The following is a 16,886-nucleotide window of genomic DNA, read 5'->3' as shown; positions in this document are numbered from 1 at the left end:
AACTGCTACAGGCTCGGAGCTCGGTTGACTGAGAATTTCAATTAATTGGAGTTATTTTCTGTGCTCTACCCAATTGTCAGTATTGTAAAATTGTCGTCGATCGAATTGCTTAAATCATTATTCGTGACAGTTCTAAAAATAGTAAATTAGATCTTCACACATCTTCTCGGAAAGAATGAGGTTTTGACATTTGTGCTCGGCCGCACATATACCAAAAATAATTGTTGCGGGCAAGAGTGTTCATACTGTTCATGTTACTGTATACACTGCAAATTCAAGTATATTATTTTAACTGAAGCTTTTCTTATATACACATTTCTTGCCGTTTTAAATCACGTTATTTAACACGGTTGAACGTATTAACTATAATTTAATAGGATGATTGAACGTGTTGATTTAACAGCAACAAAACATGTAAAACGAGCTTTGGTCAAATGTGTCATTTTTAGACGTTTATACGTGTAGAAATAACTTGGATTTCTAGTGTACTAAAAGCAATAACGATTCGAATACATATATAAAGAGATTATAGTGGAATTCTAGAAATGTAAGAGGGTGCAGTACTAACCTCGTCGGGGGAGTCGCTCTCGGTATCCAGAGCAATATTCGGCACCACGCTACCCCTCGGCGACCGTTGCCTTTCCATCGTTCCGCCGGGGCTACTTGGTGGCAAGATGAGGGGTTTTTCAGTGGCTACGCTCGCTCGTCGACCTCGCATCGTCGGAGATGCCGGCTGGCTCGAGTTTGCCACGTTTGGCGACGCTCGCCGGCGCCGCGACGAAGCGCTTCGATGTAACATCACGGCGACATCCTTTTATCTCTGCGACACAATGGATTTCCCCATCTCACCAAAAATCTCGCCAGAAATATTCGCAAAAGATTATTTAGCGTCAATATTATTTTTTAATCAATATTAATATCAAATAACACGCGTTCTATGACAAATATGTGACGTAAGGGGTATATTAGAATACATTGAAGTACTTATGAAATTAACTATGTTAACTATTAAAGAATATATTTAAGTAACTTGTGAATTTTCAAGCTGTATCTCAGAGAAATTTCGAGATTATAGCGTATCTTTGCGACAAAAGAATGTTTTGCTTCGAGGTACGATCATTAACACAATTGCAAAGATGCCACCTCCATACTAAGAGGCTAGCATTGCCTATTAGAAGTTTGAAGAAGTAACAAAACTCTTTAAACTTCTTCCGAGTTTTTTGTGTGGCACGTTAAAAAGATAAGTGCAGTACTACAGAACTACGAACTTAATTGCTTGAAACGACATTTCTCTCTTCAGAATGCACAAAAAATTACGACTCGAGGGTCTACTTAAATGAGAAGAATACATATTATTATACTAACTATATTTGTATATGTTAGTATAATATGGTTAGTTTTATGAAATTATTTAATGTATATTGTTAAATTATTAAATATCTTTTAATACATAAAAATATTAAAGTCTAATTACCTCAGACAGAAGATACATATATATATAAATATATATATATATATATATATATATATATAGCTTAAGCTACTATTATAATTATAAGAACTACGTTCAATGCACATATATGTTCCCGGATAGACAATTAAATGCCCAACGGGTTTCCAAGAACATTCATTACATGTCTACGCTACATGAACAGTTTCTACCCGGAAGATGACCCAGATAAGTGCACAGCGGGGTTCAGGGCATTATATTGGCCTGCCTAATTCCCCGACCCGAACTGCGACGTGCATTTTGATGCGCCGATGGGAGCATGTCTCTCATCGCACGTAACACCTCTTGCATATAGGCCGTGCATATATTATCGATTCGCGTATAGGTCTAAAACAGTTCCAGAGCGGATTAATTTACGACCGGGTATTGTATGTCATAAATGTAAGCAGTGCAGAAAGCCTTTCATGCGAACTCGGTAAACACGTGGAAAAATATTTCGTAATCTATTCCGGATGAGGGAAGATCCGGAACAAAATTTGAAATTATACACATAATTCAATTGAAAAATATGCGATACCGGTCTATATGATTATTTATTGGAAAACTACGTAAAACTGAATAATAACTAGGAAATTGAACATCTGTTTATATCTCATATTATGTAATTAAATGCGAAATATGGAGACACGAGCATGAACGGGATACTGTGCGTTCTGAAAACATGACCATCGGCAACGTGGATGAATTATCGTGATATCGTTAATTGTTTTGCTGAACGCGATCAACAAGGTGAATAAAATTCGTTTATAGGTATATTTTATAGGTACGATGTTTGGTCGACATTTAGTTTAGCGGAGTCAATAAAGGCTTTATTGGGAAACTTTTTATTAACAGAGAATAATTTTTTTGCGAAAATGGTCAGCAAATAATGTGCTTTTTGAAGTTAAAAGCTGAAATGATATAATTTAAGATAATTGATATAACAAAAATACCACCCATGTATTTTTCGTGAAAATTAAACGAAGATATACGAATTGTTTTTTCTTTACCATTTTTTATTACCGTTTTCTCATTCTAAGTATTTTCATGAATTATCTTCGCTTGTAAATGAATTCCTACAGAAATTTTCACGTCAATGTAACTTGTGGGACGTATTTTTGGAACGAGTCCGCGACTCGTAACTTACCGAGTATTATTACTGCAATTTTAGACATTATTATTAACAGAAAAATAATCCGCGTTAAAAAAGTCCTAGTATCTCGTATGCTATACACGCTAATTTTTCAGTCAGAAAAAAATGTGTGAAAAAAATATTCAACGCAAAAAACTGTGAGCGCTGCTAGAGCTTAAAATATAGAAGATATTTTAAGCTCTAGCCAGCATCACAAATCTTTTACGTTAAATTTTATTTCTACGCGTCACAAAACACAACTCTGTAATATCATTACTTCTTTTTAGGAAAATTAAAAATACTAACACTTGACACATGTTAAAATTTACCTGTTTGTACCGTTTAGTAAAACGAGCGTGAAATTTTACGAAAAATTTCAAGCCGAAATCTGTAAATCTGTGGCACGTTAATTAAAGCAACGAGAGTGGCACGAAATCTAGTCATTACGAAAAACTTTTCGACGTAGGCGCGAGACGGCATTAATTTCGTTGGTACTTCTTCTTATTTTTTGCCATTATTCCAAACAGAAGCGCGACTTCTGAAAGAAAGTTCCACGAAATCTCTCTCTTGCGAAAACTTAGAGATCTGCACGTATAGCGTAACGATATTATATCTGCCGACACGTTTTCCTCATCCACTGAGTAAGCAACTTAGACTGTGCGTACAAATATTCTTCATCTATGTATTACAGTTTCAAGATATACGAAACTTCCGTATATGCATTTATTACGAGGTTACTTGTCTCGTAAAGGTGCACTTCGTACAAATCTATCGCACTTGAAATTTTGACAAAGAGCATACTCAATATCGAGTAACATCGGGAATCCACTCAGCGAATATGATGATAAGAAACACGCGACATAGAATAGAATTTCACATCGAGGTTTTTCATAATTCAATGGTCTTAGACTGCCGACACCATTACGATCTTGTGTAAGCGCGACACGTTTACTCAACTTATGGCGCCGCTCGATGAGGCGCGCGTTGAAAATATTTCGCTGACATTTAACAGTCATGACGTGCGCTCGTTATTTTATCGCCCACGCGAAAGTCTTTCTAAGTCAACTTCGCAGCTTGCATATCGTCGCGAGATTATCTACGTTATCAGCGCCGGCATTTTCTTTAGCGGACTGCGATTACGTCAACGGTTGAGCCACGCGCAAGTTTCAGGTGTAATAAACTAATTAACGTGCTATTGATGTTGATTGAGTAACGCGAGTCGCAATTAAAACCATTCGATAGTGCGCAATATGCTGCTGCAAGTACGGCGACATTTTGCGATTATACGTGTCACCACTTAAATTAATTACTGTAGACTATAAAATGAACAAACCAACTAAGGCCAATTATTCAATGACTATAGAGATAACTATGAATTAGAAGCCTAATTATTTTTGCTTTACAACATCAAATAATGCACGGCGTTTTTCGATTTAATAAAATGACATAGTGTTATTTAAATCAGTCTGTTCAAATTAATCTGTAAAATGATTAATACAATATCAATATCACTTTTTGAGACATATATTTTGTATTAAATAAATATATCTGAAAAAAAGAAAGCTCATAATAAATTTAAAGTAACAACCGCGATACAATAACATTACAATAGTACGGCAATTTTGTAATTATACCTGTGTGTGACAAATCGTTCAGAGTAATTAACTATTTAAATACAGTAATGCGTTAATGAACTACAAAATAAACTGACCCAAAACAAGCGATAAATATTCCTATTTACTAAATATTACAAGCACTTTACCGAATTGTAACGGAAAATGCATTGCACGTGCTACATTTAAAATTACTAGCTTTTCATTTTACTGTAGATGAAGGTATGAGAAAAACGCGTGGGAGCAAATAGCTGTATTGCATCCTTTTTTTCTTAAAATAGAAAAAAGTAAATAAATATAAAAAAGATAATTAAATAGGGTAAACTCGGATAAGATGGCCAAAGGAAAAAATGGCCAACTTATGTTCTTTCAATCTAGCATGCCATGAAACATCGAATGAACATGGGTTGACCATCTTTCCTGTATGGCCATCTTACCCGAGTTTACCCTAAACTGAAATTATTTTTAAATCTCAATGTACGTCATTGACATACATCGAGGCTTAAATAACGTCGGTAAGAAAAAAATCCATTGTGTGCGACGTGTATTGATTAAAAAGAAGAAAAAGGAATTATAAAATGAGTTGAGAAATTAAAATATCGAACAATACTGCGGGGGTTGGGCGTCCAGGATATTCATTAAATGGCCGCTGTATCGGGATAGCGCGAGAACGACAAAGTACTGAAAGTTAATTAATCGGAGCAAGCAGAGTGCGCAGTCAATTACTCGTTGCGATACTTCGACGGATCGACTCTGCGCCGTAGGCCGTATACCGTATATCACTCGACCGACAAGTCATTTACGGCTACCTAGCACGAACATTCGTAGTTGTAAACGACTACCGTCAGTACCGTTTACTACGGTGTTCGCCGGCTGAATTAGATGCTGCGCGCGCGCGCGCGTTTATTTAAGGCCTAAGAATATCTCTCAGAACGTAATTATCACGTTGCACACCGTCGTGTCTGAAAAGACGTATGAATTATTGGACGGACGAGAAGCGGCGTTAACGAAGATGGAACGCGACGCGAGTTCGTAATAGCGAGTGTTCTCTGAAGCTCTCTTCGTATTTCTCTTGCGAGACTGAACTTCCGCGCGGCGTGAGTTCTTAAGCTACTGAATGCATAATGCCGAGCACGACAATTAGACTCCAAGGTGAAATGCATTCGATGGATACAGAAAAGTCTGTGTATTGCATGGAAAGCTTGACGATGTTCACGTCATTACAAGTAAAATGTTAAGAATCGAAAGTTTATACCGCGATATCCGTCATATATTACAATCTCATTTTTTTTTTATTATTTCTATTATTAATGTTTCGAATTGCTGTTTGCGATCTAGTAGACTGCCACTACAAATTTTGACTCCGAAACTATTAAATATTTCTGTTTCGGAGTTGCCTTTGTCGATCCGATAATTAATTTTCGTTGAGCAAGTTGAGAGTTTATCGACCAAACAACGGCATGCAAATAAGATCGATAAGGAGTAAGTCGGAACAGATAATAAAAACACATAATAAGATACGGTATTACTAGACTATTATATGGCACTCTTAAGATATTTTGTCACTAAGAAGAGTAACTAATTACAAAAGGTAATTATTCTTATATATAATAAATATTAAATACCCTGACTTAATCAAACAACCATTTATCAATCACTTTTTTGGCTCTCGGTATCAGTACTTAAATGAAGGCAATATAATTAATCACGCCCGCATCACTCTATTAAATCTCCGTATATCCAAATATAACGCGAAAACGTTTATCACGCTCGATTAGCACCGCGGATAGTCACTAGGCAAAATCAACTAACTGAATACTAATTGACGTGCCATTAAGACAAACGATTCCGTAAGTCTAGTGATAATCGAGCGAGTTAAGTCCTCGGAAAGCTGAAGGGTATCACCGTTAATCTATACGTATGGATCAACAAACATGCCGACACGCAGCGTTCTTTCCGGCCACCCACTCGCGCCTTTTCTCTTATCATTTTTCCCGCGGGCATCCGAGGAAACCATTTGTCTTCTGTTGGGGCAAGCCGGCAAATGAAACGGGCGAGCTTAACGGCGTGGAATTCATGCCAATCCCGCAGAGTGCGATGCCGTGTATACGCGTACGACCGCGATTCGTTTCAATTTTTATCGTCTACAAAATTATTCCGCGGGCACGTACCTATCCCGAAGGGGTGGACCACGAATAAGTGAGTTTCTGACGGGTCGAGGATAAACGAGAAACACGTAGACGCCGGGAGTTGTGCGAGTGGAGATGTTGGCAGACTATATATTGTAGCTCGCAAGTGATGATGGGGCTCTTGAAGCCAGCGCTTACTTGCAGTTTTCGAGCAAACCAATCGTCAACGCTGATTATTTCAACAAAACCTAGAACTGTTCATTACGAAGTCTTACTTAAACACCAACTAGAATATTTAGTCCACTTTGAAAATACATGTAGGTTAAATAAACCATAAGTACATTCGTAACTTGCCAACAATAACAAACAATTAAACTTTCATTTCCGGCTATAATTGGCAAACAATTATCGTGACGATTCGACCATTGGTTTTGGTCCTCGTCGTCAAAACGTTAATAATCTTTGATACTTATATATATAAGCATCTTATTTTTAAATTAATTTAAATTAAATTAAATTATTAAATTTATTGCGAAAAATATTACCTCAGCCAGGGTTCGAACCTGGAACCTTCCTCATTCCGTGTAGAACGTCGTACCATTTCGACCATCGAGGCATGTGGTAATATTTATCGCAATAACACACTAAACAATAATAAGAGAGAGACACCGATATCGGTAATATTTTTCGCAATAAAATATGCGGCAGAATACGTCAAAAAAAGGGACGCCATCTATAATTCTATATTCAATTATCCGGCATCGCGATTTTTCTGAAGGAAAAGAAAATGCAAAATGAGTGAAATAAAAATACAGAGAGGATGCAAGAGAATAAAAGAGAGACTGAGAGAATGAATGCTTGACGATTTCATGAGAGAATGAATGCTTGACGATTTCACTTTATCGAGGGATTTTTTTTGCGTATATCATAAGTGTGTAGGCGGCCTGAATACACAAAAGCCATTTCTAGATAAAATTTTAACACAAGCACTCACTTTAATTCTTTTATCGAGTTTTCGACGAAATTTAATGAAAAGTTAAGGAATTAAAATTAAATGGAAAGTTGATCCAGGTGAGGCTACACGCGCCATTCTTTTATTATTGTAACAACTTTAGTTTAAGAAGTCTTTGTCCAACGAGGCCAATAGCACGACCTTAAAAAGAACATCTTTTCTGTAATTCTTATTGTTGACATTTGAAGCATTTTTATATCTTCAAATGATGGTAAAAGCACTTAACTTTAATCGAGGATTCTCTATAAAATAAGGTCAGCTTTTTATATTTCATCCTTTTCTTGTTGATATGATTTTTATATTAAACCAATACTGTCCTTTTACTCTGTCATCTTTACTAGGAAATCATTATAGAAATGAAAGTCCATACGTATATTTGTATAAGCAATCGTGAATTCGTAGAATTCATAAAAGCATTCACAGATATAGATACAAAAGCATTCATAGATACAAAAAATTGCTGCTGTCGCTTTGTAGAAATCTCGTTGCTAAATACTCGGTATTTCCTGAAACACTTCACGGAATAGACAGAAGCCACGTGTTATTCTCAACAGATTCTAGCTGGAAAAGCTTGAAATCTTTCGATAAAATTCTCATTTCTGAGAATGTTAACGTATTGCAGTAAATGCTTCGAAATAATCTGCAAGCTGAATGATCGTGTATAATAAGTAAATTAGAGAACAAAAAGCTCGAGATAGCACTTTTCGCGCGCGGTGCAAAATTCCACAATATTTATATCTCGGGATAGTGGCCGCTGTATTTCTCTTTTGTCATACGGATTTATCGTATTCATCGAGAGCGTCGTAATGAGCGCGCGAGAAAGAGCGTAATTCTGTTGTAGAACGCCCCTTGTATTTAACGCGGCAACGCTGAGTCAGACAAAGTAGCTCCTTATTACTTAAATTTCTCCTATTACCACGCAAACGAAACGAGAAAACGACGTACGTTGCCAACAAAAATTAAAAGCTTCATACCTATACAGAAGCGCGTATAATCTGAAGAATAAATACAGCTACCGTTGTGAAAACAAAATTCTTTATAACTATTCGTTCAAAGCTAATGCGTAACAGCCTGTCAACATCAGAAATTCAACTGCAAAAATCGACGTCACGTCAGCGGAACTTTTTCGCTCTTACAGGCGAGGCGCCTGTAGCGACGTGTCCGAAACAAAAAGTGAAATTTCCGATGCCGCGGGAAAGGAAATAAAACGCGCGGAAATGGATTTCGGAAAATCCAGCAGTTCCGAGAAATCCTAATCTTCTCGTAGGAGGAAAAGTTTATCAATTCATAATTACGCTAATGACTTGTAGCATATAGTGCTAATAGTTTAGGCCGGATACATTTTCACTAATGGTAGATGCATATGCTCACCGCTAACGAACTGTATCTAACATAAACGTGCTTTTCTCGTAATATAAACTGATATTTATCTCGGAAATTAAAATGAGCAGGAACATTTAATGAAAAATAGCGGCGGACTCTTTCTTAATCTCTTCATTTCTAAACATTTATTAAGATTTATGTGCATCCTTTTAAGAGCAAATATTGCAAAAAATATCTATGACAAGTTAAACTTATATTGTGTATTGTAAAAAGTTTTTAACGAGTTAGCAGTCGATCTATTCTCGAACCACTCTCTGATTCTAGAAAAGAACTTTATTGATACGACAGAAAAAAAATTTTCATTCCCGCAAGCTAGATTAAATTCTGAATGATTGGGTTAGTAAACTTAGAGTAAGACCATCGGGGGTTCGGAGAAGAGGTCCTCCGAGAGAGCGGAATATCAAGCGCTCCGACAAAGTAACCGTGCATATATAGCGAAGGAAATACTGCATCTCTTCCGCGATTGATCCGCGAATACGGTTACCGTTAGAAAAGGTACAAGTAGTCGACCAAGAGCTCATTCCTTTTACTTGTCCAAGTGCCGTCCGCTTCGTCTCTTTGTTTTTCTTCTCCGAAGTCATCTACCGAACTATATCAATTACTTTTTACCGATCCAAGAACCAGGATCCAGAGAGAATGACAGGATAGCAATCCATCAGAGTCGCGGTCTCACCACTACCGATTGCGGTGTCTTTAAGGCCGGCGTTGCCCTCGCTCCGCTAAATGTCACCGCGTCTTCCCTCGTAATCTCGGTGAAGGAGGCATAATTAAATAGACGAGATACAGAGGGCTGGCAGGCCAAGGCAAGATGCTGGCAAACATGATTATGTTGATGGTATTCAGATTAAATGGGTAATGTAATGGCATTAACGCCGACCTGCTCCAGCAAGTTGTTTCATATCACGCCAAGTTTGTATAATGTGCGCGGATCTCGGGGGTCCTACCGTTCGGGGATTACGTTCAGGGGGTTACTCGCGAACTATTCCGAATCCATTCCGAATCAGACGATAATTGTAAAGCATACAATGGAGACAGATGCACGATTCACGTACGATACGACGAACGGTTCGACAGATTAATCATGGATCGAAAGTTACGATAGAACGATGCATTCGACGTTATGGTAAATCGCGAATCGTGTAAGTGCGTCGAGAGATTGTTATAATTACGTAGCATGAGTACCAATAAATAAACTTCGAGTACTTGAATAGATAGATTTCCGATTTAATATAGCCGGATATGCGAAAACGTAGCGATGTGCAATCGTTAACTGCTGAATCGGAATGGAAAACGAAATAGCAAGGAAAGCTTTACAACGTAATAAAAATCGTACGTCTCTCCAAGCGTAAAACGTTCCGTTTTACCGTATACCTATACTCTGACATAAAAATCGGCGGCGGTAAATGTCAATATGCAAATTCGCAAAGATGGACACCTACGCGACAATCGCGTATACCGAGAGAAACGGCGAAAGATAAATTAAACGGGAGACAAAACGTTACCTCTCTTGATATCGCGATCTCGTTATCATATTGATGCGCCGGGCGTAATTTCCCATCGTTAGAGTATAGCTTCTCCTAGGCATACCGTTACATCCCATGAAGTCGATTTACTCCCACGGCAATTTGAAGAAACATTTCAAGTTAAGCGCCTCGCAAAATCTCCCTGTCGACCGTCGAAGCCTGCGCGACGGGAAATTCTCGAAGGGAAATTCTTGAACGAAAGGTTTCTCTCAAGCTTACGATGTTCGCGATATCGTAGTAGTAAAATCCTTAACAGATACGAAATCTTGAGTTATTACTGTTTATAAATCAGACAAAATTAAATGATATGCAATTTTCATCTGTAGGTTATAATTATTTAAATTAAGATAGGGAATTCTAAATATCTTGTACAATATATTATAAGAAGTAAAATTGATTACAATAAAAATGATTACAGAAATAACATTTACTCGCGTGTATCTCGAAAAAAAATTCAACAAAGAAGGTTTTACGTGTTCGAAATATCGCCCTACTTGAAGGAACGTGAATAATTGACACGGTAGGGTGTGAGGAATTTTAATGGAAAACGTGAAAACGAATCTCGGCGCGCTCCGGCCCGACTTGTATCGCACGTAGTCAAAGTAACGATGTAACTTTCGATTGGATTCTCAATTAATGACGAGTACCGTCGTCGTCGGCGCGTGTCCGCAAGCGTTGTTACCAGTTAGCAATTAATTACTCCGTTCCAGCAAAGGGGGATTCTGCGAGCATAGCGAGCAGCTCTGTTAACGACAACAATTAATCTGACCATCGATCCGCATGTTTGTTAATTGACGAACTCAACATTTTGTCGGTACTTTCGTATATTGTCGCGCAACGCGCACTGTCTCTCTATTGGTTTATCCATATTTAATATGCGACCGGATCTCTGTAGAAATGCGCGAAATGTTCGATAAAATATCCATGAGAGAAACATTCGAACGTAAATACCTTCGACTGTTGGATTTCCTCGGGAGTTCTCGAAACGTGTCGTTAGGTGTATTCCGTATTTTATTTATCGAGCCTCTCTTTCTTGCAATTACCCACCGTATTCTGAAAAATTCTTAGATGAAATTATAGCCGATTTTTTTGCTGAAGAGGAAATCGATGGCTAACATAATTATGGAGGCTAACACGAAGTGTTTTAAGATTCTAAAGAAATTTTAGCTTTAAGAGTGGATGTATAGATTTTGCTTCAGCAGTTAATTAAAAAGTGTCAACCTTGTGAACGATTATTTAGAGGGTAAAAAAAACTTCCAAGTTATATAGAAATTCTGATATGTACCAGCTAGTCGTTAATTAAGGCATTATGCGTGAATGATTAAAAAAGATATAATGAAGATCGTACCCAGAGTGCACTTATTATAGCATTAATGCAGCCGTGTCGGTTTAATTATCAAGCTCGACCACTGTGACGGAGCGGGCTCGGTGGACGCGCGCGCAACGGCACATCGGGAATTTTTAAATTTGATTCCTATGCCAGGCAACCGTGGCACATTTAGAGCCACGTTCATTTTAAAGCGGAACAGCTTTGCAGCATCACAAAAAGAGGAAAAAAGAAAGAACGACTCTATGGCTGTACTTACTAGTTTTTACTACTTTCGCAATTCATTTCACGGAGAATTGCAAAGTCGTTACGAAAAGTATTCACTCCGGGTATTTACTCCGGTAGGTAATGCCGTAGGTAATGCCGTAAAATGAAGATGAAAACTACGTAACGCTGCATTTAACAATTAATAATATTAAATAAAACAATTTTTCAAACGCATATCCTTACGTCTCCCATGAATACTCAGTAAATCAATCATAAATGAAGGAGATTCTTTATTTACAATTGACATGTTGAATATTCATATTTAAAAGGATTGAACCTCGATAAATCGCAAGTGTTCGTATCCAGCTCTTTCGACATACGACACGACACGCGATTTATTTGCATGTGTCTTGTGCTCCCCAAAACGAGCGTTTGGTTAAAATACGACTCGGACTGATTTACACGTATTTCCGCGTTTATCCCTCCGGGTATTAGCGTCGTTTCTCTTTCTTTTTTTTCCTTTTCCTTTCCTCGCTGATACGTGACAATGGTCGCTCGTTTAATTTTGCCGTTTGTAAACGAGATTTAGCACGGCCAACGACGCGGTGTTACGACTTCAAACGGCGTAAGCGAGGATCGATATGGCGCAACGAAAATAGAACTTAGCGCAAGGAGAGACATACCGGTGCGATGCGGGATGTACCCGCAGATGTAATAAAGTCCGGTTGAAAAGTATCATCCCTCTCCCACGCGATAACCATCCCCTGGGGTCGTAAAACCGTTTTACGGGGTTGCCGAGAAATGTAAACTTGTGCATTATGAAAATGTCGCATGTATTGTACGGGCAAGTCTCGGAGATCGGAATCTCTCCGTGACGCGTCTTTATGTACGTACGTAATGGAATCTTTCGGAACGACGGGCACAGCGCCGACGAGCGTAAAAAAAAATAGAGAGGAAACAATGGGAGAACGCACAACTTCGCTCGTCATTTCAATGGCTCGTTCGACAGTACCCCACGATCGATCGCGGCAAAAATAGAGCGCGAAATTGATCGGTTCGTTTTTAACATTTCTTTGATATTAGCAAAACTCCTATTGTATGAATATCATAATATCGTGTAAGTCTACAATTAAATTTGTTTGACTCTACTGATTCTACAAATGTACGATTAAGTATTCGTATTAATTCGTATTAACTCGCTTTTAAAAGCTTCAAAAACTCCAAAAGGTAATTTTTATTCTATTACTTTTGATATTCGCGTATATATAATTTTTATTACGCTTTCCTGAAACTACCACGGAAAAAAATCTGTGTTTCCTCCTTCTTTCTCTCTACGATGTTTTGTATAGTATTGTGGTTAATCCAAAATTCCGGTCAGCGTGTCCGCAAACAACTCGGATTGCTCTAGGGTGCGCTCGACTTCATGGTAAATCTTGGAGCGCCGAATAATACATAAAGGCCGCCAGTGTTACACGACGTGCGAATGCTCGTGAGCGAGTGCCGTTCGTAAATATTAAAACGTACCATACTATCTATTGCCGAGAATTTATGGTGCGGAACTCCGACAGACGTAGGAATATTTGCGAGCGAGGACGTTCGTTTTTCTGCAGGCGGTGTGCCATGCGCGAAATGCAGGAAGGGCGGAGATAGGAGGATAATATCTCAGGAGAGTCTCGAGGCAGATGAATGGCGACTACCTTTTGAGGAGAAAAAAAGCAGTAAGAACATCAGCGACGTAGAAAATATTATGGGCAACTTTGGCGTAATTCGTCATGGCGTATGGCCGCGCATTTTCGGCATTATGAACGTGTCAGGAGAGCTGAATGCTAATGCGCGGAATATTGGCTTACGTCTTCCTTTCTTCGCGTCAACAGGCCGAAAAAGATGACGAAAATAATGACTAAATGTAAGAACAGCTACGAGTTTCTTTCCCCACGACGCGATGAATAAATTAGATATACCAGAATGTCGTCGCTTCGACGTAATCGTTGCTAAATATATCCCCTATCGAACACGTTTTTAGAAAATAACGTCTGAATGTTTGCATACGATAGATTAGCTCCTTTTTATCCAATCCATCCATTAGTCCATCCATTAGTCTTTCGCCACGCAATTTAAAAGAGACCATGCACGCATTAATTTAGTCGTCCATTCACAGGGGAAAAAAGATTTGCTGCTTTAGCAAAGTAGTTGTGAAACAGTGATAACTAAGCTGTAATTTAGCAATAGTAGCAAAATTCTTCGTTAAAGTTTTGCCACTATTGTTAAATCGTAGCTCTTGCTGCAAAAAATGTTAGTTATCATCCCTATTGTACAATTAAAGCTATAGTAGCTAATCCTTTTTTCTGTGTTCTAATCATAAATTCTTAAAAGCCTCCAGCGGTAAAACTAACGATTGCTACTCACGTTTTCGACTCTTATCATCGTATCACAACGTGTGTCCCCGAATACAAAATCGAGCTACATTCTGTCTACAGAATGTTCAACTTGTTGACCCACTTGAGAGATTTGCTCGCATCGTTGTAGTTTCGCGCTACAATTCACAGTCCCATCCGATTTCTCGTTCGATCACGCATCTCCATTTTAACATTCAGCATCGACAGTATTGGCGCTATGCGAGTTCCCCCTAGGTACTTATCGCTAGACTCGGCGAGAAACAGACTTTTGTTCCAAATGAAATAAAACTACTTCGCGAAATAGGGTCAACGGCCAGTCGCCTGTGTTCACAAACTTTCTTGAAAAAAGATGCAAGAGAATGCAGATGCTGAGTTCTCTTGAATAAACTTCTTCCTGAAATTCTTCTATACGTTTCCCGTTTAAAACTTAACTTAGCAGCTATCACCCTCGAAATATGACATTTGTTTGAAAAAAAGAGTTAAAGTCGACCATCTCTATATACTTCCTATGCATGACTTTTACTATTTATGATGGCATAATTTCGTATAGTGCATTGTAATCGAGTATGAGACTTTGAAAGGCACAAATTGAAAGATAAATTGAATCATAAATCGAAATATTATTGAAATGCATTGAACATTAAATGGAGACTTCATCATTCATTTGTACTTCATGGGAAGTCTTAAAATTTGAGCCGCGGAACTGGCAAATCGTGTTGATTCACATCGACTTTTATCGAGAAGAAATTAAGTTAGAATTGATGGAGGGGACCCGCTAGCTAAAAGAAACGCGAAACGATAAGAACATAAAAACATAACGAACATGTCAAGCCGATGAGAGAAGAGACTTTCCGCCGTGATTGCAAAACCCAACAAGAGCGAAGCTTTCCCGCCCCAAGGGTCTTCCGCGGTTATATAAGAAATTGCGCAGTCACAGTCACGGCGCGAGCTAGATCGAATACAAGAAGGGAGGAATACACACAAGAACTCACCTCAGCATGATGAAGCTGTCCGCTCGCGTTCATGTGTGACGCGCGACTCTACCGCCGTTTTCTTCTGTCGTCGTCATTAAAGTTCGGGGCGAGTGGCGAGTCCCCCACGAAAGACAAGAACCGAAACGCGCAGACCGAGAGAAAGGAAAGCTCGCCGAATATAACGCTCGTGCGATCACGATGCATTCACCCGCGTTCTCGATCTCCTCGCGGACCTTTTTTACGCGAGCGCGCGCCGCGCCACGCCGGTTGAATCGGCGCGCGGCGATGCGCCGATCGTCGGGGGTTGTGCTTCTCGTTATCGGCGGACGAGAATGAGTGAGTGCGCGGGGCGGCGTTGGGTGCCTCGCTCTGCGAAGGGCCAGCGAGCCGGCGCGCGGCGCAACTTACCCCACTCGCGGCTCGAAGCTGACTGAAACGCACCCCCGAGCCGGGAAGGTGCGGGTGGAGAATCCCGACGTGGGGCGCAGATCGGCGGCGACACGCGAGACCGCGACCTGTCGCGGATGCGGGGTGCCCTTATCGGCGTCGGGGCTGCGTCTTATCCCCGATGGCATCGGGTAGAGTGGAAGATATTTATCTAAATCTTACGTTTAGAGATCCGCTGATGTGAAACGAGTTGTATAGAAGCAAAGCTCGCGCGTTTTCCACTCTCGAGGATTTACGACCAAATTGAAATCTCTTATACGCGCAGTTTCCAATGGATCGCATCTAGGTTTCCTTTATTTAAGAATAAAGACATCGAGCTGGAAAATGTAATGTCAGACGGCGGCTTGATACTTTTTTATCCGAAAGTGATATACAGGAAGATGTCGAAGACGGTCGTTCTTGTCGAAGAAACTTTAAATAATAAGGCGACTTTTACTTCTACTATACTTCTTGAATAAGAATTATTTTTACAGAATGTATTCTGTACTCGTTAAGGAGACCCAGTTACTTCTTATTATTATAATCAGGAAACGTGTACAATGTTAAAGTCGATATCACTAAGAATATCAATTACTAAATGCGTTGCGTTATCGTTGATATGCAAATCTCTGCATGAATAAATCAGGAGCAACGCAAGCTGCCGCTTTTGTAATTATAGTATACGGAGAAATGTTTCCATATATAGGAACTTTACAGCTATTTGCCAACGATTAACGGGTTATTGTTACGTGTGAATTAACAGTCACCTTGGCGCCAGATACGTTGCGTGACACTTTCAGGATTCCAGTATTTCGTGATATTCTACGGAGCAAGCGTTTTGGCTGGCTCTGCGTTACATTTGGCAGCGTTTCAAAGAGATAAATTAAAAAACGATTGCCGTGAAAACGCACCGAGCGCTCTTTTGATTTTGCCAAAAAGAATAATCCGCTTTTCAGCATGTTTGGAACTGCAAACTTTATTCCCTTGGTATACGGAAAATTTTGCGCTTCGTGCGTGTTTACTTGAACCGAAAGTTCCAACCAAGTTGAGAGAAACGTTTAACTTTTACTTGTTCGTAGAAAACTCCGAGTGCGAGCTCGGCAAATCGGACGGTATGACCTAAAGAGATGCTTCTGACGAATCAGATTTGCAAATGCGTGTCGAGTGAATACTCGAATCCATTTTTATGCCGAATTTTTCCTCCATAAAATGCATGATTTATGAGACAACTATAGTTTCCCAGTGAATAGCGAGTTATTAAACATTCTTCGTTCC

At 39.2% G+C, this 16,886-nt stretch overlaps 1 protein-coding gene across 4 annotated transcripts in view; it reads right to left on the bottom strand.

The window, feature by feature from the left end:
• LOC139817313 (uncharacterized) overlaps positions 1-15,599 on the bottom strand; it is a 43,733-nt gene extending 28,134 nt beyond the window's left edge. For all 4 annotated transcript variants that reach the window (XR_011733192.1, XR_011733193.1, XM_071785291.1 and 1 more), the window contains exons 1-2: positions 15,204-15,599; positions 569-820 (exon numbers count right to left, since the gene is read on the bottom strand). Coding sequence is in view for 2 of the 4 variants with exons in the window: in XM_071785291.1 (XP_071641392.1) it covers positions 569-799 (231 nt within the window). In the remaining 2 variants the exon portion in view is untranslated. The remainder of the gene's footprint in view (positions 1-568; positions 821-15,203) is intronic.
• Positions 15,600-16,886: the final 1,287 nt, after the last annotated feature.

This window comes from Temnothorax longispinosus, chromosome 8 (assembly GCF_030848805.1).
Source record: "Temnothorax longispinosus isolate EJ_2023e chromosome 8, Tlon_JGU_v1, whole genome shotgun sequence".
NCBI classification, from domain to species: domain Eukaryota; kingdom Metazoa; phylum Arthropoda; class Insecta; order Hymenoptera; family Formicidae; genus Temnothorax; species Temnothorax longispinosus.
This window is presented reverse-complemented; position numbering and strand designations above follow the sequence as displayed.